This window comes from Equus przewalskii, chromosome 9, assembly GCF_037783145.1.
Source record: "Equus przewalskii isolate Varuska chromosome 9, EquPr2, whole genome shotgun sequence".
NCBI lineage: Eukaryota > Metazoa > Chordata > Mammalia > Perissodactyla > Equidae > Equus > Equus przewalskii.
Genome location: NC_091839.1, coordinates 29,428,011 through 29,451,723, shown reverse-complemented (window position 1 = coordinate 29,451,723; position 23,713 = coordinate 29,428,011). Strand labels below are relative to the sequence as shown.

Here is a 23,713-nt window from a genome sequence, read left to right as displayed (position 1 = left end):
TACACATCTCTTCTCTTTCATCAAGCCTTCCTTAATTGTTCTAGTGCCATCAGACATTACTTTCAGTCATTTGGCATTCACATGTACTGTTTGGTTTTATTAATGACTTCACACTCTCATCTCCCCACTTCGATTGTATGTCCCCTGAGGACAGACAGTATCCCTTAAATATTGTCTCTTCCTATATTTTAGTTTAATAACTATTGTTTTGTTAGGAAAAATTCCTTAATTATTGCTTTGAAATATCAGTCTACCACCAAAGGTGAATATCTGATTGCCAGGTATGAATGGGGATGTTTTGATGGTTCATTTTAGATCTGTTACTGTTTAAATCCCACTTGTGGGCAGGACCATTCCATTACTGCTTTGTCTTAAAAAGCTCAAAATTCAAACCAAATTTAATTAGTCATTTAAACAACATAACTTAGTATTCTAAATAGTTAAGACAGATGACGAGGACCTCTTTGTAGGGCATTAAGGGAGAGGCCTCCTCTCAATAGTCTTGTGCAGAATATTTACTCGGTATATTGGTCTCAATGATCACGCTCCCAAATGAATATAAGCCGTTTTGGAAATGTGTAGTCATTAATTCCATTTTTACTTTATCGATTTAAAAATTTTAAACTATATCCTTCTTTTTTTTTTTTTTTAATAGCCTATGTTCCTCCAAGGGATCTTAGTTTTTCTGAGGTGACTTCTTATAGTTTCAAAACCAACTGGTCTCCTGCTGGAGAAAATGTTTTTTCATACCACATCACCTACAAGGAAGCTACCGGGGATGATGAGGTCACGGTGGTGGAGCCAGCGGCGAGCACCAGCGTCGTTCTCAACAACCTAAAGCCAGAGACCCTATACTTTGTCAACGTGACTGCAGAGTATGAGGATGGCTTCAGCCTTCCCATCGCTGGAGAGGAGACCACTGCAGAAGGTGTGATAGGGTTTCTGCCACTGTTTCCCCAAACTAGCAGTTTATTTTAGAACAGGGTTACCGTTTGAAAGAACCATCTGCTTTCTAGTTTAGAATTGTGAATGCCTTTGTAAGATTCAGCATCTTTAAACTACAACTATTCACAAATCTTTTTAGAAGGAGAAAAAACCTTCTAAGTAAAAAATTTTAGATTTATTTTGATGAATTTGAGGTTAGCGGACATAGAGGACGGGAATTAACGTTTGAAATATGGCTTATCCAGCATTTTCTCTCTCACCTTTCAACAGCGTAATGTTCACACACTTCTAAAACTGCCTTGCTTTATCTGTGGATATGACGGCAGATATATATTACCAACTCTTTTTCTTTTCTTTTTTTTTCAAAGATTTTATTTTTCCTTTTTCTCCCCAAAGCCGCCCGGTACATAGTTGTATATATTTCTAGTTGTGGGTCCTTCTAGTTGTGGCATGTGGGGCGCCGCCTCAGCATGGCCTGACAAGCGGTGCCATGTCCGAGTCCAGGATCCGTACCAGCAAAACCCTGGGCCACTGAAGCAGAGCACGCGAACCTAACCACTCGGCCGTGGGCCCGGCCCCTTCTTTTTTTTTAAATTGTAGTAAAATATACATAACATGAAATTAGCCATTTTAAAGTGTACATTTCAGTAGCATTTTCCACATTCATATTGTTGTGCTACCATCACCACATCCATCTCCAGAACTTTTCTCATCTTGCAAAACCAAACTCATACCCATTAAACAGTAACTCTCCATTCCACCTCTCCCCAGGCCCTGGAAACCACAATTCTACTTTCTGTTTGTATGAATTTGACTCCCCTAGGTACCTCATGTGACTGGAGTCATACAGTATTTGTTGTTTTGTGGCTGGCTTATTTCACTTACATAATGTCCTCAGAGTTCTTCCGTGTTGCAGCATATGTCAGAATTTCCTTTCTTCTTTATGGCTGAATAATATTCCATTGTATGTGTGTACCACATTTTGTTTGCCCATTCACCCATGGATGGATACTTGAATTGTTTCCACCTTTTAGCTATTGTAAATAATACTGCTAATAACCTGGGTGTACAAGTTTTACCAAATATTTTAAGCAGTATTTGTTTAGGTGTGTCCTCTTTACCGAATAGATTTGAATACTTTCTGATACATTTCACTACTTTTGACATTTAAAGGGTGCTGATGAACCTGGTAGGGAGAAGATTAAAACCAGACAATTACTTTTTAAGATAAATACAGTGAATATTTCAAGAGATGTCAATTGTTCTTCTCCATCTTTACTGGGGATAGGAGAAGAGGCTGAAACAGCAGCATGAGGAATTTGAGATAGCTGCAAGGGAGTATTTGCTGACGGAGAAGGCACGTGTTGGCATACCTTGCTGATACAAGCTAGAGAATCTTTTTTTTTTCTGAAAGACCTTTCAAATAAGATTTATTTTTTTCTTTTGTGCATGGTTTAGATATATTTCTACCTGAAGGCCAGCAAATAAACTAAATAGCCTAGAGTGTCTTCTTGTCTTATGAGTTTTGTGATTGTGTAACGTAGAAGTCCATACTTAGATATTTCTGATTTTCTGATGATTTTTCCGCAGTGCCCACATAGCTGCTTGATAAGCCCGGCCCTTTTTCTTCAGCATTTTGGGATGGGGATGGGAATATGTCTCAAGAAGAGATTTAATCCAAAGGGTGTTTGAGTAGAGACAACTGCATTCATATACCTCTAGTTTTTGGTTATCGGGACACCACAACACAATTTGGAAATGCCTTTCTAATTCTATTGTCTGTAGTGAAATCTGAGATTTAAGCTTTCTTTAGTCAATAAGGAAGTTTTTGATTCAATACCTTCATTAAACAATTATAGAGCTTCTGCAGTGTGTTAGGCACTATGACAGTTGTTTCCCATGGATTGTCTAATTTACCCACTTCAGTAATCATATAACTAATCACATTTTTACTGATGGGTAATCTGAGGTTCAAAATTACACATGTATTAAGCTTCAGAGCCAGTATTCAAGCCCATGAGTTTAACTGCCTCATTTGTTCTGACTAATTTATTCTTTTTTCTTGCCATATGACATCAATGGATGTTACTCACATTGCAATTTGACCTCAAGATTTAGATCCAACTAGCATTCATTAAGTACCTATAATGTGTTTGGTCCAACACATGAATGGTCCAATTATTCTCCAAGTCAAATGACTGTGCAGATAAAAAAGTCAGTTGTGGGACTGACTGGATAAGACGGTTGGTTCAAGTGGGTAAATATGGTAGACCTGAGTGTTAGGTATTATTTTCCTACTTCTCTGGGAAAATCTAGTAAGAGTGAAAGACTTAGATACTTATATTTGAAGAAATGAATTATTTTTTTTTGAATTTTATGTCAACATGAATTTACCATTTAATAGAGTATGTATGATTTTAAAAGTTTACTATTATATACCTCTTTATTTGATTAAAATGTTAACAGTACTTATTCTCTTTCTGGATGTGGTCAAGTATTTGTTGTTTCAGAATCTAGTTAATATCTGGCTAAATGATTGCTGTAACCAGAATGTTTGTCAAAAAACTGCTCATGGGTTTGTTTAGAGAAATGCTATAATTTCTTTAAAAGCTAGTTTTGTATTTCTCATATAAAATGAGTCAACTTTTTTTAAAATTTCAGTAAAAGGAGCACCTCGAAACCTAAAGGTGACAGATGAGACCACAGATAGCTTTAAAATTACCTGGACTCAAGCTCCAGGGAGAGTTTTAAGGTACCGAATTAGATACAGACCAGTTGCTGGTGGCGAAAGCAAAGAAGTTACCACCCCAGCTAATCAGAGGAGAAGAACGCTGGAGAACCTGACTCCGGACACAAAATATGAAGTCTCTGTTGTTCCTGAATATTTCTCGGGACCTGGCTCTCCGTTGACTGGAAATGCAGCCACTGAAGAAGGTAGAGGAAATATGCTGCCCGTGTAGTGACAACCAAAGTCAGATTGCAGCGCAGCTGTGGACAGCTATCCAGATACTATCAGCCAAGAGATGCTTTGTCTCAGTTATCTGAGTATCGTAAACTGTAGTCCTTTTAGACTTGAGTTACTCGAATTTTTGACTTACTCATGACAGTATTTGTTTGTGTCAGTAGAATTTGAATGCTATGATATGGGTCTAAATATTCTCTTAAAAATAATACTATTAAATATTCTAATATAAGTTGAAAAGTCACTAGAGGTTAAAAATCAAACTGCCGTGTACCATTGAAGCAGATTGTATATTCCTTCTTCAGGAACATTTTTAAATCGTAACCCGTTTTTATTTAAATGGGATGTTTAGGCTTCCTGGAGAAATTTTGATAGTTGTTGCAAATTATTAATATTTAATGTTATTTCATTGAGAAAAATTATGGCATTTATAATTTTCTTTTGATTCTCTATCTTTAAAGTTTTTAATAATAATAACAACATGTTAACAACAATGAACAGTTATTGAGCAAAGAACTTTTCATACATGATCTCACTTAATCCTTGCATAGAGTCTGCAAAGTTGTTAGTATTATCCCAGTTTTACAAGGAAATCAAGGCTAAGGAAACCAAATAATAGCTCGGAGTCCTGTTGCTAGTAAGTGGTGAGTCTGTATTTGTGGACCCTGTTGCCCTCATGCAGTCACTCACAGGGAGAGTCCATCCAGCTCAGCTGGAGTCACTGCTTCCTTCCTGGGCAGCCTGGCGACCAGCCTTTCCTGCAGAGACTCCTCCTTCCGCCTGCTTTCTTCCCCTCTTTCTCTGGGAAGTCACTGCTTCCCTTTTTCCTTTTCTAGTTGAGGATCTTGGGCTCTTTTGCTGGGCATTGTAAGAAGACTCAGTGACTCTTGATCTGTTTTCCGGAGTAAAGTGGCTGGCTGCTGTGTGCCCAGTGAGAGTGGCACAGGCTGGGTGCCTCGAGACCCTGCAGAGGCTACATGGCCACCCTACCAAAAAAGTCAGGAAATCAGAGCTGCAAAGGCATGGGCGGCCCTGGAGTTTTACCCAAGGCTTGGCCTCACTTGGGCTGTTATCTTTCTTTGTCTTTTTCTAGGGAGAGCATCATTTTTATCATTTATCATTTTATCATATCAGTGTATTTCCTGGCCATTACATTGAGATGTTCATAGCATTATGCCAATAAACCCCTTTCATTGAAGTTTTCTTAGAGGAGTTAGAATCTACATTGTGACACGAATCAAAGTATATATATTTTATAGTGCTTTGTGCCACTTTAGAGGAAGCATTATAGTTTTTTACATGAAAGATTCCAACACAAAAGGTTTTAACCTGTGTTAACGCGGAAGAGCAAGTGGATGTCTTTTGCTGTGTTTCTGCTAACACCTGGGGCCTGGTTTAGAAATGCTTAAACTCTGTTGGCTGGTCAGCAGTTACAATGGCTGTACTCTCACCCAGGATATAAATTTGATGTAACACACACACACACATATATGTAAAGCAACAAAGTGTTTTTCAAGTCATTTTATTAAATAATGAGTTTTGATGTTGTTGCTGTTTTTAATGAAGTTAGAGGGAACCCGAGAGATTTAAGAGTTTCTGATCCTACGACATCAAGCATGAGATTATCTTGGAGTGGAGCGCCCGGAAAAGTGAAACGGTATCTCGTCACCTACACCCCAGTGGCAGGAGGGGAAGCTCAGGAGGTCACTGTGAAGGGAGACACAACCAGCACCGTGCTGAGTGGACTAAACGAAGGGACGCGGTACGCCTTATCTGTGACGGCCTTGTATGCGTCTGGGGCTGGGGATGCCCTTTTTGGAGAAGGGACAACACTTGAAGGTAATTACTGTCATATTTTGTAGAAATCCCTGAGCCTGTTTGCGCTTGCATTGAGGAAGCTTAAAATGTTTTCAGAGAATGAAATCTGGAAATGCGCAATCTCCTTTCTTTAAAAGGAATTTGTGTTGAAAAATAACCATAAAACTGCTTCTTACTCAGAGATGTAGAATGTAACCAACTGAGAAATTAAACTTGATTAAGAAGTGTACTGGGGAGCTGAGTGCATAATAAGGGCATAGAAATGTGTCTGTGATGCTGTGGGTTGTTTAAATGGGCATCAGTGTGTGACCTTCGCGTGGGAAGGGACCTTGGGAAGCACCTGTGCATGGGGGGTGGGGGGGAAGGGCTTGGTCTGCCCGGTGACGCAGCTGCTCCTGTCACCAGGAGCAGAGGGGAGCCCTTTCTGACTCTCCATCTCTTCTCACTCGCCATGCATAGAAGCATTCTTAACAGCTTGAGAAGTAAGAGAACCCAAGTTTCTGTTTGTTTTCTAAACAAAGTCTAAAAGTCAGTACTGTGTTAGAAGTTCAAAGTCAATGCAGGACTTAGTAAGAACCAATCAGACCAGAGCTGTTTCCTTGGTTCTCTAGAGTTAATCGTCAGAGGGCTTCATATTTCTTAGGATCTTTTGAGATATAATGGCAGCTGAGCTTTAACTCACCCGCAACTGCAAAGTAAGTTGTGTAAGAGAGAGAAAATGCAAATTTAACTTGACCACAGTGAGAATGGGCTGTAGTGGATGCTTACGGTGATGAGTCAGTACCACACTTGGGGGCCTAACTGAGAAGTCAGGCATAGATTTCCCTCTGTTATCACCATCCTCATATGACTTATTTAAAATGATTACAGGAAGAAAATGAATCTGAAGTATCATTTTTTCTTTTTTCTTTTTTTTGGTGAGGAAGATTGGCTCTGAGCTAACACCTGTGCCAATTTTCCTCTATTTTGTATGTGGGATACTGCCACAGCACAGCTTGATGAGCAGTGGGTAGGTCTGTGCCTGGGATCTGAACCTGCAAACCCCAGGCTGCTGAAGAGGAACGTGCGAACTTAACCAGTACGCCACTGGGCCAGCCCCTGAAGTATCTTTTGTGATGTGAAATCACAGTGATATTAGGCAAAATATCCATCAAATTTGGAGGACTGTAGATGTAATTGGCAGGGACAATTACATAGGCAGTTTTGATTAAAACTTCAAGACTTAGTCAAGAATTAAAAACAAATAAAAAATATTCTAATCAAAATTCTATCTCTAATAGTGATCAAGAGTTTAATTCCAGTAGTTCATGATTGTTGTTTTTAGAAGAGCACTTAAATGAAAGATTAATACCAGCGTGTAAAATACTGATTGCTGGAAGAGTCCTGGTTTGGCTCCTTAGCCCCGTGGCCTTGAAATAACCCCAAACCTCTCTGAGCCTTGGTTTACCCATCTATTTAGAGGGAATTGTCATTGTCCCCCCTTCCTCCCAGATTGACTGTGGAGATCAAATGGAAGGACGTCCGTGAGACTCTTTGGGGATGGTAAAATATTATATGTATATAAAATTCATCAGGGGCCAGCTCGGTGGCGCAGCGGTTAAGTTCGCACATTCTGCTTCAGTGGCCCGGGGTTCTCCGGTTCGGATCCCGGGTGCGGACATGGCACCGCTTGTCAAGCCATGCTGTGGCAGGCGTCCCACATATAAAGTAGAGGAAGATGGGCATGTATGTTAGCTCAGGGGCCGGGCTTCCTCAGCAAAAAGAGGAGGATTGGCAGTAGTTAGCTCAGGGCTAATCTTCCTAAAAAAAAAAAAAAAATTTATCAAGAGGAAATCACATTAACTTTAGAACTGATGTCTAAAAATATAGTGTTTATAAGTATTTCAGAGAGAGTGATTGATTACACTAAAGTTTTGAAAATAATAAGAGATAGAAACAGAAATTGCCTTAACTACAGAGACGGAATCCAAACAATGAAAGCATGGGGTCTTTATGTCTGGAGCTGTGGCGGGGGTTTCTGAGACGCTGTCCTGGCCCTCCGGCCGCTGGCACTTGTCTTGCCTGCGTGCTGGCCACAGGCTTTCAGCACAGATGGTTCGTAGGACTTTTTTAAGGATAAACTTTTGAGATTTTATTTTTTACAGAATAGTTGTAGATTATTTCTGTTTGTGAAAATTTCTCTCATATAAGGAATTTGTTGGAAATTATTTAATAGTTTTACTTCTGCTTATACTTTTTAACTTTCTGATATTCCACATTTTCTTGCTTTAAACAATATATTCACACTCAGTCAAAATCTTTCTGATTCTAAAAATTAAGGCATTTTTACTAAGAAATAATATGTTAAAATCTTTAGGAGACAAAATCCACATTTTAATTTAAGAGCAAATGCATTCTATTGGGCTGTGATTTTTCTAGGCCAAGTGTATAGCTAAATTGTTTATAATTTTATATCTTTGCACAGGTGGTGTAGAAAATCTACCAACTTGTATGTGGGTGTGAGTGTATGTGCACATATTTGATTGGAAATTATCTCTAAGGGAGATATACTGGTAATAAAATTAAGTTTAAAAATTAATGTTTCCCATTTCCTGAGAGAGAGGAAAGCTAGATGATTTGCAAGTTTACTTTAAAAATATAGTTAATTCATAACTAAATTGTAATAATTAAATTTTTTCATTTACACCAAAGCTCCTTACTACAGTGAAAGATTACATAAAATGCTGCCAGCCTGGTTTTATTAACATTTTTATTCCATTGCATTATGTGTGGTAAACTTGACAAAAATGTGAAAGCATAGTTGTGACTAAATTAAAATAATAGAAGTTTTTTGCCCCTGGTTATTCCATTTCATTTTATTATATTAACCTAGCCAAATCCACATACCATATACAGGAATAGGATATGATGGTAAACGCAGGGAATGGAAAGCCCAGAAGCAGAGCCAGGCAGCTGCTTTTGAGGGCTGCTGTTTTTCCAATCGGGTTTTCTCTTGGGAGAGGAGGTGGCAAGAGCAGACCTTGAAGGAATGTTTCTTCCATCCAGAGGTGCATGGCTCAGCCAGCAAGAGCATTCTGTAGGTTGCAAATTTTATAGCTTGCTGGAAGTGCATTCTATTCAATACAAAAAGAATTAAAAAAAATATTTTGTGTGGTCTACAAGCATCCCAGACTTAAATCTGTTTCCTAGTGCGTTCTTGAAATGCAGCCAATAATCAGAAAATTCCCTTGTCCCTGCAAGAGAGATTTATTAGCGTTGGCACTGGGGGAGTTCACAGTTGGCTCTGGGACTGTATGAAATAGAATCGCAGAGGCAGAGTTTATTACTATTTCAGAGCCAAACTTCGGAGGAATTTGAGCACAGACCATTAGGTTTGATTTACATTGTTTTTCTCCTGTTGTTGTTGTTGTTAAAGTAGATTACTGAAACCCTGCTGTCCATGTAAGTGAAACCTAAGTTGCGATAGAACTTCCAGTTGGCACCGGTAGTGTTCAGAGAGAGGAAAACCTGCTCTTACAAACCTCAAAATGAATAATGGCCACTTTTTATTCAGAGATTTGCCGCAAATGAATGAAAATTTCAGTTTGGAAATAATATGATCCTCTTATTTTTGACCGTTGTTTGTTGGCTGTGGAAAAGATAACTTTTCACAATTTCCTTTGTTTCAGTTGCTATAGCAACCTGACAATGTCCTAGACACGAACGGCCTCCTGTACATCAAATCGAGCTAACTCTGCTGACATTTTGTTACAGTGAGGTTTCAGCACATCACAGGAATTCTTCTGCATGGTGTCGAGTCACAGGGCCTCTCCAAGATGGGCGAAACAGGGCCTCTGTGTTTTCCTAGATTTACTGCTGTTTCGTAATTTGAAAAATCATACATTCTGGGTATAACAACTCTGATGTTTCCGGGGAACTTTAGCACAATCACCAAACAGTATTTCCTATTTCCTTTTCTGTGAATTAATTGCTCATCAGAGAATCTAAACCAAATTGGAGAGATCACAGTTGTGGAAGAAATCTCACAGAGGCCTTGAGGTTGAAGGGTGATTCGAATCGTTAAAAGGTTTTTAAGAGCTATGTATTGCTTAAAGTAATTAAGTTAACTTATCAATAGTGACCTTTGTCCTTTGGAACGATGGCTCCAGTTCATTGGCTGTAAATCAAGTGTGTTTCCACATGGACGTGGTCCAGAAGGTCCTCTGTGCTCTGTTGTGGAAAGTTGGATGACTTCTGAGTTGAGCTCTAACAGAAAAGACAAATTGATTTAGGAGAGGGTTTACATTACATTTTCAATTTAACTTCTATTTTTGAAAGTGGTATGTGAAACTCGGTGAAAGATGGCTGGAATAATCTATAAGATGAAATATAGTTTCATTTTATTATGATTAATTTTTCAGTTATCATCATTGGCTAATTTGAGTTATAATTATATTTGAATTGGATGCGGATTTGCTTTTAAGAAAGCAAATGGAAAAGGGCTAAGGAAATGTAGGAAAGTCACTTAAATGAGGTTCTTTGGTCTCATATGTGGAAAAAAGTAGAAATCAACCCCTTGTGGATGTTCAGATCATGAGAAATGCACCTGTCTACGTTACTTCCCACAGCAGCAGCGGAGAGATGCACTCAAGCAGGCACGAGAAGAGCACCTTTTGAGTATACGTGAATACGTTCTATAATCAGAGCAGAAATGCTGATATCACAATTTCAAAAACTGATGAATTTTTTGAAACGTATGTTTAAATTTATGACAGAAAAGCATTGCTATTCCTTATGCTCATACTGGTGTTGGTACTGGGAGAATAGGGTGGATGGGAAAGCGACTGAGAGGGGATCAAAGGGGTAAAGATGAAGGCAGCCCATCCTTGTAGAAGATAGCTTGTTTGAAACGGTTGCCAGAAATTTACTACCAGAGATAAAAGTACTATACAAAGCACAGGCGTCTCGTCCAGAACAGCAGAAAACAAGTACCGTCAGGTTAAATATTATTGAAAACAGTCTCCTTTGGGTAAAAAAACCTGAACAAACCGAAATCTCACCAAACATCCATTTGTCGGTCTTGGGGCAGAGGGAGAGGAGGGGTGCCAGGGGGAGAGGGCCTTTGTGAGAGCAGAAGGGGATCCAGGCTTGGGGAAAGGTTAGGCACGAAGTGGCAGAAGTCTCCTGGAGCTGAGGCTTGCTCACTGCCCCATTTCCAGGCCTTCCCCTCTTGGGCGGCAGTCCTGTTTCCTGGAAAGAGGCTGCAGGCTGCTCTTCTGACGTCTTTCCTTTCTTTTTCCTTTCTTTCCTCTTCCCTCCCAGGGACTCTAAAAAGAGACTGTTTCTCAAACCCAGTCTAACCAAACCAAGCCAAATAATCTCTTCCTGTAGTTATTGAAGTCTGAAGTTCCTTAGATTGAGAACTAAAATCTGCAATTCAATATATTAAACCAAAGCAAATGCCTGGCTAGGTAACACTTGGATTGAATTCAGTAACAGGAAAACGTGATGACTATTGTATAAGAAGCATGTGTCAAGAGCCTTTTCCTTTCGAGACAGGACGGAGGGGAGGAGAGGGCGGGGAACATCCCACGTGTATTCTAGGATGGGAAGGATGTAATGAAAAGCTTCAATCTACTTCTCAGTTCTGAGGGTCAGCCTTGAGCTCATGCACTACCTTCAGGGTGACTGTTGTGCTTGGCTGTAGACCCATACGATAAAGAAACCATCAAGTAGTCCCTCACAGTGTCGCTGTGTCTAACAATTTTGACCAGTTTTGCTGTGACCACACCTGTCTTTGTTTCAAAGGAGCCCCATTTCAGAGTGAAAGCAAGTGTGAGAGTTTCTTCCCACCCTGACCAAGCACACCTTCCAAATAAATGCCTCTCTAGGCCTCAGAGGGGAGCAGGGGAAAGAAGGGGAAAGAAGGAAATGAGAAAAGAGCAAAGAATTGTAGAGGAATTAAAATCACAGAGGAGATTTAAAGGATTTTAGAAAGCATCAGCACTTCAGCGTGTCTCCGGATGTTCCAATGTAACTGATTGGGCATGGCCTACTCTCTGGTTCTCCAGGTGATTCTATGTATCTGATCTGGTCCAGTCCAGTTACTTTGCTGCTGAGGGCCCCAGGGCCCCAGGAGGTGACATAGCCTGCTGGTGGCCCCTTCTGTCGGTTGCACATATAGGTCCAATAACAGCTGGCCAGTTGTATCACAGGGTGCACTCCAATTGCTTCATTTTTTGGTAATCTAATATTTGGCCAAGCCAAGTTTCCATCTTTAGAAACTTCAAGGGTTATAGGTCTGATAAAATTTGCTTGTCACGAGTACATTATATTCTCAAAATTCTTGGTGTAATGCGATAGCTAGAATACCCAACCCTCTTGCTTTTTTGAGAAAAAAAGTTTATCAATGTATTTGACAACTGTGTAAACTTAATATTTAGGAATATTCTTATCAAACTGACTGATTGATGTAGAAGAAGCCCATTGAAACAGTTTGTTTTTCAATCTTGGCTTCTGGATTGAGGTGTTTTTCTTCTTTCTTTGGATCCCATATTTCTCTGTCACTGACATGGAATGTTGCAATTCCAGTGCTTGCAAATAATGCCTTTGTGTGCCACAGGCATAAACTAATTTTTTTTTATATTTGCAAACTTAGTGCTCACTCGAATTAGGGTTATCATGCCATTAATGAGAACTCAGAATATTTTTTAGTTAATATTTCATTTGTATCTTAAGAAGTGCTTTTACAGATTCTTTTCAGAACATTGATACATCTTGCAAAGGTCTTTGTTGCAGTTTTAGCAGTATTTTCTTCTAGTTTTATAGGTTTCAAGATGTTAAAATAGTGGATTAAAATCTGTGGGAATACATCTAGTGATCTAGGCTCCTTTCATTTGTAGCCCAGAAATGTCTTTGTGCTTCAACCACGATTCTCATCCTATTGTTTTCTCACAGTGAAATCATTAGCCTGTGTTTGTGAGATTGATGTCTGTTGTCACGGAAATAAACAATGTCACACTCAGTGCTGTGGAAAGTAGGGAGGAAAACAGGCTGAGAAGCACAACCTTTCGTAAAACTAGAAGCTGAAATTATTGTTTGTAAATTGCAAATTTGAAACATAATTCCCACATTCTAACTAACTTTGGAATGCTTTTTTAGAATGTCATTAATGCAGTTTTTAGCTCACTTAAATTCAGTCACTTTCAAGTACGATTATTTCAAAACAACTTTTCCTAACTGCAACTTAGGAAATGTAGGAGAAGAGGACATGAGAAAAGGGGGGGTGTCGAGCAAAGGAAATGCGTGCTGCATCAAGACTCAGAGACAGTGCTGGGTACCAGTTGGGAAAACAAAATAAAAGCCAAAACACAACCACCAAGCCAAACCAAAGAAACAGTTTGTTTATATTCCTGTAAGTAGAGAAAATATAAAGATGTGTGGCCATTTAAGTAGCAAACACAGTTCAGGAAGAGCTTCAAATAAGAATAGCCTCAAGTACCAAGGGAAAAAGTCATTATGTTCTCGCAAATAAGTATTCTTGGTTGCAGTGAAGTATGTAACTAATTTCCCTCCAGAGATGAGACGTCTTGTAGGCAGAGTTATTTATAATGGAGCTAGAATTTTCCATTTGGGCTTGGGGTCTGGTAAGATGCCCAGCTCCTATTTTATTTACTTTTCCCTCTAAATTCTACCATATACCATAGATCTTTGTAAACCCAGATTTCTTTTTCATTTATTGTTATCTTTACACTTTGTGCTGAAATTTAATTGTTTAATTATGAGTATTTTTAAGATATTCACCTTTACTCTTTGATTCAAGTAAAATAATAGCCTTCATAATTCTTGCAACAGCATTATATGCCATTTGCTTGAATATACAACAATTACTGGTAAATTGTATTCTGCAGAAGCAAATAGTTTTACATTTGTGTCATACTGTGGCACAAACCCTAGAAAAGGTCGCCAACATAAAGGGGCCTGTATATTTATCTTACAGTTAAATGATGGAAAGTGAGGGTTTTATTGGAAGACATTTGTGCCTCCTATTAAGTTGAGGTTTCCATATTTTTCCATTTGGGTTGTATTTTTTTTGAATGAAAGAGCCAAAATTTAGTAGCAGACATTTTCGATCATCTGGAACAAGTGGTGTGTTTTATTTTGATGACTAATTGCTTTTAAGTTCTCAAGAAGACTTGGTGGTTTTCAGTTTCATTAGGGTTAAGCTGTATTGAAAGTTTGCACTTCTCCATTTTTAACTGCATGGATGAATGGAGTTTCCACCAGAAAATGATTGTTGGAATTTTAAGATTTGCAAGTGGTATGAGATTGTTGAAGTTATCGTAAATCATACATTGAAACGCCGCTTATTTCAATTAGATCAGAGAGGAAAAGATGACGGTAAAGAAATAAAGATCTGTGTGAACAATGTGCTAGGTCATAAGGCGGACTGAACTGTGGTAAAATTTTTGCATTTAGGTACACTTTTTCCTTTGGAAAACAATTTTTTAGGCACGCACTCCTTCATATTTGGATGTCATCCTTTACCTGAAAGACCTTACAATCTGACTGGAGGTATTGGGGCCAGGGTGAGAGGCAGGAATCAGACCCAGTTCTAAAGGGTTATCCATCAATCTGTTCTGCTGACAGAACAGGACAGACAACTCAGAAAGAAGAATGGGCAACTTTAGACAAATTGAGTTTGAATTCAGCAAATTAGAATGCTTACCAGGATGAAGGAATATTTACGTATCTAGTGGACATTAAAAGATGATTCCTCTTTAACTTCTGTTCTAGAACGTGGTTCACCTCAGGATTTAATTACTAAAGATATCACTGACACATCAATTGGGGCATATTGGACATCTGCTCCAGGAATGGTTCGTGGTTATAGGGTCTCCTGGAAATCGCTTTATGATGATGTTGAGGCTGGAGAGAAAAATCTTCCTGAAGATGCAATTCATACTGTAATAGAAAATCTGCAGCCGGAGACTAAATACAAAATTTCGGTGTTTGCAACTTACAGCAGTGGAGAAGGAGAACCTTTGACTGGAGAAGCCACAACTGAATGTAGGTAACATCCCAAGTGTGTTTGGGTGTGTGTCGATACTACCTAATAGCTATCAGCTCAAGTGACATGACGTTTAACCACTTGTATTTTTCTCTTTTTTTCGTGAGGAGGATTTGCCCTGAGCTAACATCTGTGCCAGTCTTCCTCTATTTTATGTGGGATGCTGCCACAGTGTGACTTGACAAGTGGTGCTAAGTCCGCGTCTGGGATCCGAACCTGCGGACCCTGGGCCGCTGAAGCGGAGTGTGCAAACTTAACCACTATGCCACTGGGCCAGCCCTATTTTTTTCTTTATATGATAAATAAGGACTGAAAAATTAGGACCTTTAAAGAATGTGGTTTAAATTCAGACTCATTTTACATCTAAAAATTATGTCAAATTTTGAAATATTGACTCCCTTCCAACTATGTGTATTTATGTCTCTCTTTTTTTTTCTGATGGAATGATCAACTAGGTAAGAAACAGCTAGTAAAAAGATCAGGAGCATGGAGACTAAGAGAATTCAGGCACACCACACTTTTATAGCTGTGTGACCTTGGGCAAGTCACTTCACCTTCTTTGAGACTCAGTTTCCCATTCAGTGGAATGCAGTCTGTCAGAGTTGTCATGAAGATTAGATGAAATAATAGTGTGCAAAGCAGCAGCATGGTGCCCAGCCACTTAGAGGTGACTGAGGAAGTGTGGCGTCTATCGAGACTGTGATTATCATGTACCTAAGACTCATCCTAGATTCTTTCCTTTATTCCTACCTTATTTGGTCAGGTTAAATCTAAAGTCTACTCAGTTTTCTGGTGGCTCAGATTTACCTTAATCCTATTAATATTCTGTTTTTTGGGTGAATAATTTTAAATGACCTATCATTATTTATTATCAGCTGGCTAGTGAAAGAGGTTCAACATTTCTTCATTCTCTTTCCTAAAAGGTCATTTGTTAAGCATGGGCATTTCTGAGAATTTATAGGAGAAAAGTTTCTTTCTTTTGTTTTGCGAGGATTTTAGGAAAAGGGGAAAAAGCTCTTGCATTTCTTTTTATTAGAAAGAAGTAGAGGAATTGGGTGATTTTTCTGGCACAGGGAGAGGGGGCTGTGCCATCAGCAGCTTCTGTAAAGTCTTCAGACAGCCTTTTCTTCTCTGCGAGCAGTTTGTTGTGTTTTCCTTCGCTCTCTTTGTGGAAGGTGAAGCTGTATAGAGGACTTTGAGAACTCTGAGTCAGATGTGGTGACTGGGTGGTGGACAAGTCCTAAAGTGTGGACACCCGGGCAGAGTCACCAGGTCACGTTCTTAGAGTGTCTTACAAACTGCAAGGGGAGATTTGGGAAATAGTCTCAGGACTGCTTTCCCCTCGAGCTCAGAGACATGGTGTGCAGACTGTTGATATAATGAAGACCATGCACTGTGGCCAGCAGAAAGACAGCAGATGGGAGACTCTGTGCTGGGCCTCTGGTTTATGGCAGCTGGGTTAGCAGAGGTACGGTGGGTGTTGGGAAGCGTCTTGTCAGAGTTACTAAAACGTGAAAAGAACTTACAATGTGAGTGTTACAGCATTTTATAGCATGTGTCATACCTGTCAATGAAGTGAAAAATCTTACTTTTTACTTATGGGAAGCCAAAAAGGATTTTTTTTTTTCTCCCTAAAATAGAAAGTTTTCCATTAAAGCTAGGGTGAGATATGTTGTACTTTATTTAACTTCAGTTCCTTTATTTTAAAGAGTTAATTAAAAGGCAGAAATTAAGTGAGTTCCTTGAAGCCTTTTAAGATCTGAGGTACTACATTTGACTGGTATTAACATATTTAAATTGGGGAATAATTTAAAATTTGGGATCACATTCTTTTGGGAACATAGGTTTCTTTTTATTTTTTTAATTAATTAATTTTTTTTAAAGGTTAATGCATCATCTTTGGCTATGGCATTTTTTTTTTAAGATTTTATTTTTTTTCCTCAAAGCCCCCCAATACACAGATGTATATTCTTCGTTGTGGGTCCTTCTAGTTGTGGCATGTGGGATGCTGCCTCAGCGTGGTTTGATGAGCAGTGCCATGTCCGTGCCCAGGATTTGAACCAATGAAACATTGGGACACCTGCAGCGGAGTGCACGAACTTAACCACTCGGCGACGGGGCCAGCCCCATAGGTTTCTTTTTAGACCAACACTCATAAGACTTAAATATCCATTTTTCTCAATTCTGAGCTGTGTGAAATTGGTCTGAGAATTTTATATATAAGAAAGAGATGTCTTGTTCCACTGAAGAAAAATTTAAGAGAGAGAAACAAGAGGTCAGAAAACATATTTTAGCACAACTCTTTCTAGAAAAGTGTTAGACACACATCAATTTATTCAATAGTTGTGACAATTGGTAATGAGTAATTCAAATAGATTGTTCTATATACTATTCTTTCTCATACTATTTTCGAAACTCTATGTAAGGTCTTTATACTTTTTGTTTGAAAATATAAATATTTTTTCTTTTAATAGTTCACTTACCTGGAGAATAGTAATGGAAAATTGAAGATTAATCTGAATAAATTTTAATATTTTGTGAAAGTAATGGACTTGGCTGAGAATTCTCTTAGTTTCTTTACCCTACAATAAAAAATTGCAACCAATTTACTCTTAGTTGAAGTTATATTTTTGCAGCTCTCAGAAACACAATTCATGATTATATATTAAATTTCTTTACCTATTTTATCATTCCTTATTTTTGTTCTCTATAAATAATGTATCTTTTGTTTATATGGCTGCTTTCAAGATTTTCTTTTTATCACTAATTTTAAGAATTTGCTTTTGATGGGGCTTGGTGTCGTTTTCTTCGTGTTTCTTGTGCTTTGGGTTCATTGAGCTTGTTGGATGTGAGGGTTTATATTTGAAAAACTTTGAAAATATTTAGGCCATTATTTCTTCAAATATTTTATCTATCAAGCCCCCACTCTCTTCAGGTACTCCAATTATACGTGTTTTGGTCTGCTTGAAGTTATTAGACAGCTCACTGTTGTGCTGTTCAATTTGTCAATCTTTTTTTTCTTGTGTTTCATTTTGGGTAGTTTCTATTATCATGTCATCAAGTTCACTAATCTTTTTCCTGCAATTTCTAATCTGCTGTTAATACCATACTGTGCATTCTTTATCTTAGACATTGTATTTTTAGCTCTAATTATCTATTCATCTCCTCGAAGGTCCATCTCCAAGTACCAACACATTGGGGGTTAAGGCTTTAACATGTGAATTTTGGGGAGACACAATCATTCAGTCTGTCACGTGGTCGTATTTTTTTCCTTCTTTGCATGCCTGGCAATTGTTATTAGATGCCAGGCATTGTAAGTTTTACTTTGTTGGATGCCAGCTATTTTTATATCCTTGTAAATATCCTTAAGCATTGTTCTGGGATGCAGTTAGGTTACTTGGAAATAGTTTGATCTTTTTGAAGCTTCCTTCTTAAGCTCTATTAGAGCTAGACCAGAGATACCTCTAGTCTGGGGCTAATTTTCCCCATTACTGGGGAAATAATCTCCTGATGTCCTGGGAATTTTGAGGTTTTCTCTTCTGGCTAGGGAAAGCATTTCTGGCCCTGCATGAACTCCAGGAATTGCTCCCTCTGCTCTTGCAGGCGGTTCTTTCCTTGGTTTGGGGTAGTTTCCTCCTACATACGCACTGATTAGGTTGAAGGCTCAAGGAGGACCTGTGGCAGAATTTTGGAGCATGTTCTCTGTAACACCATCTCCTCTACAGCACTCTGACATCCAACTTCTAGGTGCCTTGGACTCCCCAGACTCGCAAAACCATCTCCTCAGTTAGGAGAGAACACCAGGCTCCGTCTGGGCTCCCCCTTCCTGTACTTGGGCTGGAAACTCTCTCCAAGCAATAAGCCAGGGTGCTCGTGAAGCTCACTTTCATTTGCTTCTCATTTTCTCATTTGTCAGCTCACTCTCAGGAATCACTGTCCTGTGCTGCCTGATGTTCAGTGTCTGAAAAATGATGATCTCTCTCCCTATATAAAGTTTTAGTTTTTTCAGGCTTTTTAGTTGTTTCAGGTGGTCCTTGCCTATTTGAACATGAAATTTCTCTTAGAATCAAGAAGGATTCTTTGCAATGTTTCCTTTAGCTTAGTCTCTTCCTATAGAAAATGCTTATGACCTTTGAATGCAAAGATTATTGAAATAAATGAAGTGATCCTGCTTATAACTCTAATTATTTATAAGAAAAGGGATATGTTGGCTATTTGTGGATGTTTGGTGGCCTGTTTCTGATATGGTTATTAATAATTGTGGGATATTAGTAAAATATAATTTAACAAACAATATTGACTGTATATTAATCAAACACTTTTTTATATATGGTGCTTCCTTAAAGACTCAGTGTTTACCAATTTATCTTTGAGCCCTTGAGACAGTGTTACGTGTTGGAGCTCCCTATTCCCTTGTGTTCGTAGTCTTACGTATTTGTGGCCATCACAAAAAATAGTGTTAACTATAGTCACTCTGGTTAGTCATTTATGGATTGTACTTTTTTCTGAAAAGATCCAAGTAATATTTCTGGCCCCACATTCATGAGGTTTAGTATCCCCCACAGCGTGATTACTACAGGAATTCTTTACAGATGGAAATAAATAAAAATTCTAAAAGCTCATCTCCGGAAATGGATGTTTTCTTTACTAAAGTCTCTGGAATGCAAATAGGAAATCCTTGCAATATGAACTTCCATTTTTTAGTTATTGGCCAGATAAAAAGAAAACATCTCACTGTGATCTCGTGGAGATTATGCTCACACGCCACCATGAACTGATGGGGATCACAATGCCAAGCAGGGGGACAGAGTTGAAGAAACCACAGATGGCTTCTTTTCACACAAATGGGGAGGTGGACATACACATTTTATTTTAACATGGTATATATTATAATCTTCCTTTTATCTCACAGTATCCCAGGATTCAAAAACCTTGAAAGTAGATGAAGAAACAGAAAACACAATGAGAGTTACCTGGAAACCAGCCCCTGGGAAAGTCATCAACTACCGTGTTGTGTATCGCCCACGTGGAGGAGGGAGACAGATGGTTGCTAAAGTACCACCCACAGTCACCTCGACAGTGTTAAAGCGACTTCAACCCCAGACCACGTATGACATCACAGTTCTCCCAATTTATAAGACAGGAGAAGGAAAGCTTAGGCAAGGATCAGGAACAACAGGTATAAAATAATAATTTTTTTGGGAAAGTGTGTTATATTTTAAAGGAATACTTTAATACATCTACTTCATTTGTAAATGTCCAAAACTGATTCTGTAATAAATTAAATTATAATAATTAGATAGGATGCCTACTTAGCATATTATTTTTACCAATCTAGTTCCTGGTAAAATGATTCTACGCATTAATGTTCTAATGTCAATCTAATCTGAATTGTGAGAATTATTTACACTTCCACTTGGGTGACACTCTGTTATTACGATTTTATTGGGTATTATGTCTTGTGCTATCTTACTTAACCCTATTTATAAATATGCATTTTGAAGTGTTATGTTTGTGATGATTCCCATGTATATCACATAGATATTTTTAATTCAATTTATTATCGTAGGGGCTACTAAGAAACCCCGAAGCCTAGTTATGGATAATATTTTAAGATCTTATTATTTTTACAGCTTCTCGATTTAAGTCACCGAGAAACCTCAAAACATCTGACCCAACCATGTCAAGCTTCCGTGTGACTTGGGAGCCTGCCCCTGGGGAAGTGAAGGGCTATAAGGTCACCTTCCACCCTACGGGGGATGACCGAAGACTGGGGGAATTAGTGGTTGGACCATATGACAACACAGTTGTTTTGGAGGAACTTAGGTAGGAATGAACTATATTCAGTTTGTGTTAAGCGATTGAATAACTATGCAAATTAGTGGGCCTTCCACGGATGATCATTTATGTGTCTGTTTGCCAGCAGAGTATTTAAAATTAGCTGAAGTTGCTTTCTTGTTCTTGGTACTGCTCAAGTTCAGGTTAGGGTTTAGAAGGTCGAACTCAGGCCTGAGCACAATTTTTTGTAATGTTTTAATTATTTTTGTTTCTAAGTGATCAGGAATGACATTTTTTCACTAACATCCTGCTTCTTAAAAATTAACATCTGTATCACACAATTTCACCAAAAACAGCTTGTCCCCAGGCAGCTCTGTGGAAATGTGGGGGTTCCTGTGCCTTCTGAAAAGGCCCAGGCGACCTGCACTGCGATGCTGAGAGCGTGTCCTCTCCCAGATTGTGCCGTGGGGGAAAGAAAGCAGGACCCGTGCTTGGTATCAGCTGGCAAGATCGGGGATGGGTGGGAGGATTAGAGGCCTCGCTTCAGGCTGTGCGGTGGAAAACAAGGAAGTCTGAATCTGAACAGCACTCTACATTCATTACAGTAAAAAGAATGGACTACTGTGCGTTGTCTTTTGTAGAGTTTGTTTGTTTAAACCATTCACTCAACAGTATTGAAATCTATCTAAATGCTCACTATTTACTTTTACCAGAATAGGGAGAAGGAAATTTGGGGAGCCTGCTGGGCGCCAGACATGGTGCTAGGCACTTTAGGTCACCTTGCAAGTTACAGCATTTACCTTCTTAAAGCCCATTGCTTAGAAGCAGTAAGAGGAAAGAGTCTGTCCGCCCCTGGCCTGTTCAGTGGCAGGAGGGGTATTCTACATCTGGTAGAAAGACAAGACAGAGACTGGCGCTGTGAGCCTGTAGTGTTCTCTAGCAGGCTGGCTGGCTAGTTTCCCCTCATGCCTCACACAGTGAGTTAAACTAGAATGTGATGGCGAGTGTTTTTCTTCTCTTACGATTTTATGCATTATAACTTCCTCTGAATGGAAGTTTGTAATTCAAGATGAATGTCTTTAACAAAGCAAAAAATACTACCACTTGGGCTAACTCTCCATACAGACTATATGTTTTAACGTTTCAGGGCAGGTACCACCTATAAAGTAAATGTTTTTGGAATGTTTGATGGAGGAGAAAGTTCGCCGCTTGTTGGACAAGAAATGACAACCCTTTCTGACACAACTGTGATGCCAATTTTATCCTCTGGTAAGAAATTGAGTTAGAGTCCCATAGGAAAACTCAATATTATGAAACTATTTTAAATGTGAATTGTTAGGTTAATCATACAGTGAAAAGCGACTATAAAAATTTTATACTAAAATGTATTTAAATAATTTACATACTTAAATATTTATCCAAACATCCAGCTAAGCATACTTTTGACCCTATATTTTTAAGGCTTTTCTTGTCAGCATTGCATCAGTAAAGAAGAATTTTTACAATGGGTAGATAATGTACATTTTCTCTCTTTTTAATGAGTAAAATGCAGTTTTATTTTGTGAAAGTAATTGCAGAAATGGTTTATTTGGGCTGAGCAAGCAGAGTTGAGTTACAATAATAAGTGGGCAGCCAGGACTTGGAAAGCAAGATGGTAACATAAACCCTTTGGATTTTTCTGCTCCTGCCACGATTACAGCTTTGATGTACATCAAGCTAGTTTTGAACATTCTTAGAGGTGGAAGTTGTGGATAGAATTTATTTCTAAATATTTTCCATAATTCACTAAAAAAGAGTAGATCTGGGCAGAGCAGGAGAGCTTGGAAAGGCTTAGGTGCTTGGATCAGCCTTCGGGAGTCCTCAGTGCTGCTGTCACGCACAGCATGCGAATGATGCCTTTGGACAGCGAGCATCACGTAATTGTTCTCGATGCGTTGTGTTTTTTTGTAATACAAAGATCAGACACTAACATGGCGAGAAGGTAGAAAGTTGATAGTTGGTAACATAAGCTCCTGGAAGAGAAAGCGTGTGAAAATACGGATGTGGATAAAATCTATGAAAATGCCCAATCTTGCTGTTTTGCATTAATGTTCTATTGTTTCTTTTATGATGATATTAACTGACTTATATTTTTATTTTGTAGCTTGTGCGCTGAGGATGTTGGGATTGTTTTCTCTTTCCAAAGCCCCCTAGCTCTGTGTCAGTGTTTGTGCTTGTTGTCTCTACAGCTCTCAATTTCCGTATTTGTCTGCATACTTTTTCTAAATTGTCTTCCTTCTCTCTTGATTTTTTAAATGTGCAGACTTCACCATCTGTTTTTACCTGATTGTTATACATAATAGATGATAAAGTTAAGTAGTTAATAACTAAATAATATCATATCTATCAGATTTTAAAGCAGTATATCTTTACTTCCAAAAGATCTAATTTTAAGAGTTGTGTCTAATCTTTCAGAATATATGTAATAGTTACCTAGGAGCTTAATTATTTTAAAAGATATTTTTGGCTCACTAAAACCTCTCCTAGCTTACTGTCAGTTCATCAGCTAATGACCATCAAATATTGCAGAAAAATGCAACGTCTAATCTTTAGATCACATTAAAATTTTATTAAAATTATTAATGCCTTATAGTTAGATAACTGTACATTCTCACTTAGTTACTTCAGCTTTTGGGTTTGTGAGCCTATTCAAATTTACATTGATGGTTTAATTTAAGTCTCCAGGGTCTGTGACTGTGGCCAGGAAATAGAGTCAAAGATGAAAGAAGGATTTGCCACTGAAATAATCATTGGAGGAACTGATGATTCCTATGACTGTTATTTGAAGTTAATAAATCCTCTGGACATATTTTGAGAGTCTTGAACTCCAAATCACGGAGCTAAGCTACAGAACTGAAACAGCTAGGCAACACTGAGCATCCAGGGGGTGGAAGAGGCATGGCTAGGAAGCAACTGTGCTGCGAATTTGCTTCTTCCTCTGACCTGTCTCCCGGTTGCCGTGTCAGGGATGGAGTGTCTCACGAGAGCCGAAGCAGACATTGTGTTGTTGGTGGATGGATCATGGAGCATCGGCCGGGCCAACTTTAGAACTGTGAGGAGTTTCATTTCTCGTATTGTGGAAGTCTTTGAGATTGGCCCTAAAAGAGTACAAATTGGTAGGT

At 38.7% G+C, this 23,713-nt stretch overlaps 1 protein-coding gene across 6 annotated transcripts in view; it reads left to right on the top strand.

Annotated features, from left to right (window-relative positions):
• COL12A1 (collagen type XII alpha 1 chain) overlaps positions 1-23,713 on the top strand; it is a 108,519-nt gene that overhangs the window by 20,795 nt on the left and 64,011 nt on the right. For 4 of the 6 annotated variants that reach the window (XM_070558952.1, XM_008522346.2, XM_070558951.1 and 1 more), the window contains exons 11-18: positions 656-928; positions 3,607-3,879; positions 5,474-5,746; positions 14,501-14,773; positions 19,687-19,953; positions 20,408-20,600; positions 21,700-21,821; positions 23,558-23,707. In XM_070558952.1, coding sequence (XP_070415053.1) covers positions 656-928; positions 3,607-3,879; positions 5,474-5,746; positions 14,501-14,773; positions 19,687-19,953; positions 20,408-20,600; positions 21,700-21,821; positions 23,558-23,707 — 1,824 coding nt within the window. The remainder of the gene's footprint in view (positions 1-655; positions 929-3,606; positions 3,880-5,473; positions 5,747-14,500; positions 14,774-19,686; positions 19,954-20,407; positions 20,601-21,699; positions 21,822-23,557; positions 23,708-23,713) is intronic. The other 2 variants (XM_070558956.1, XM_070558954.1) reach the window with 1 other exon arrangement.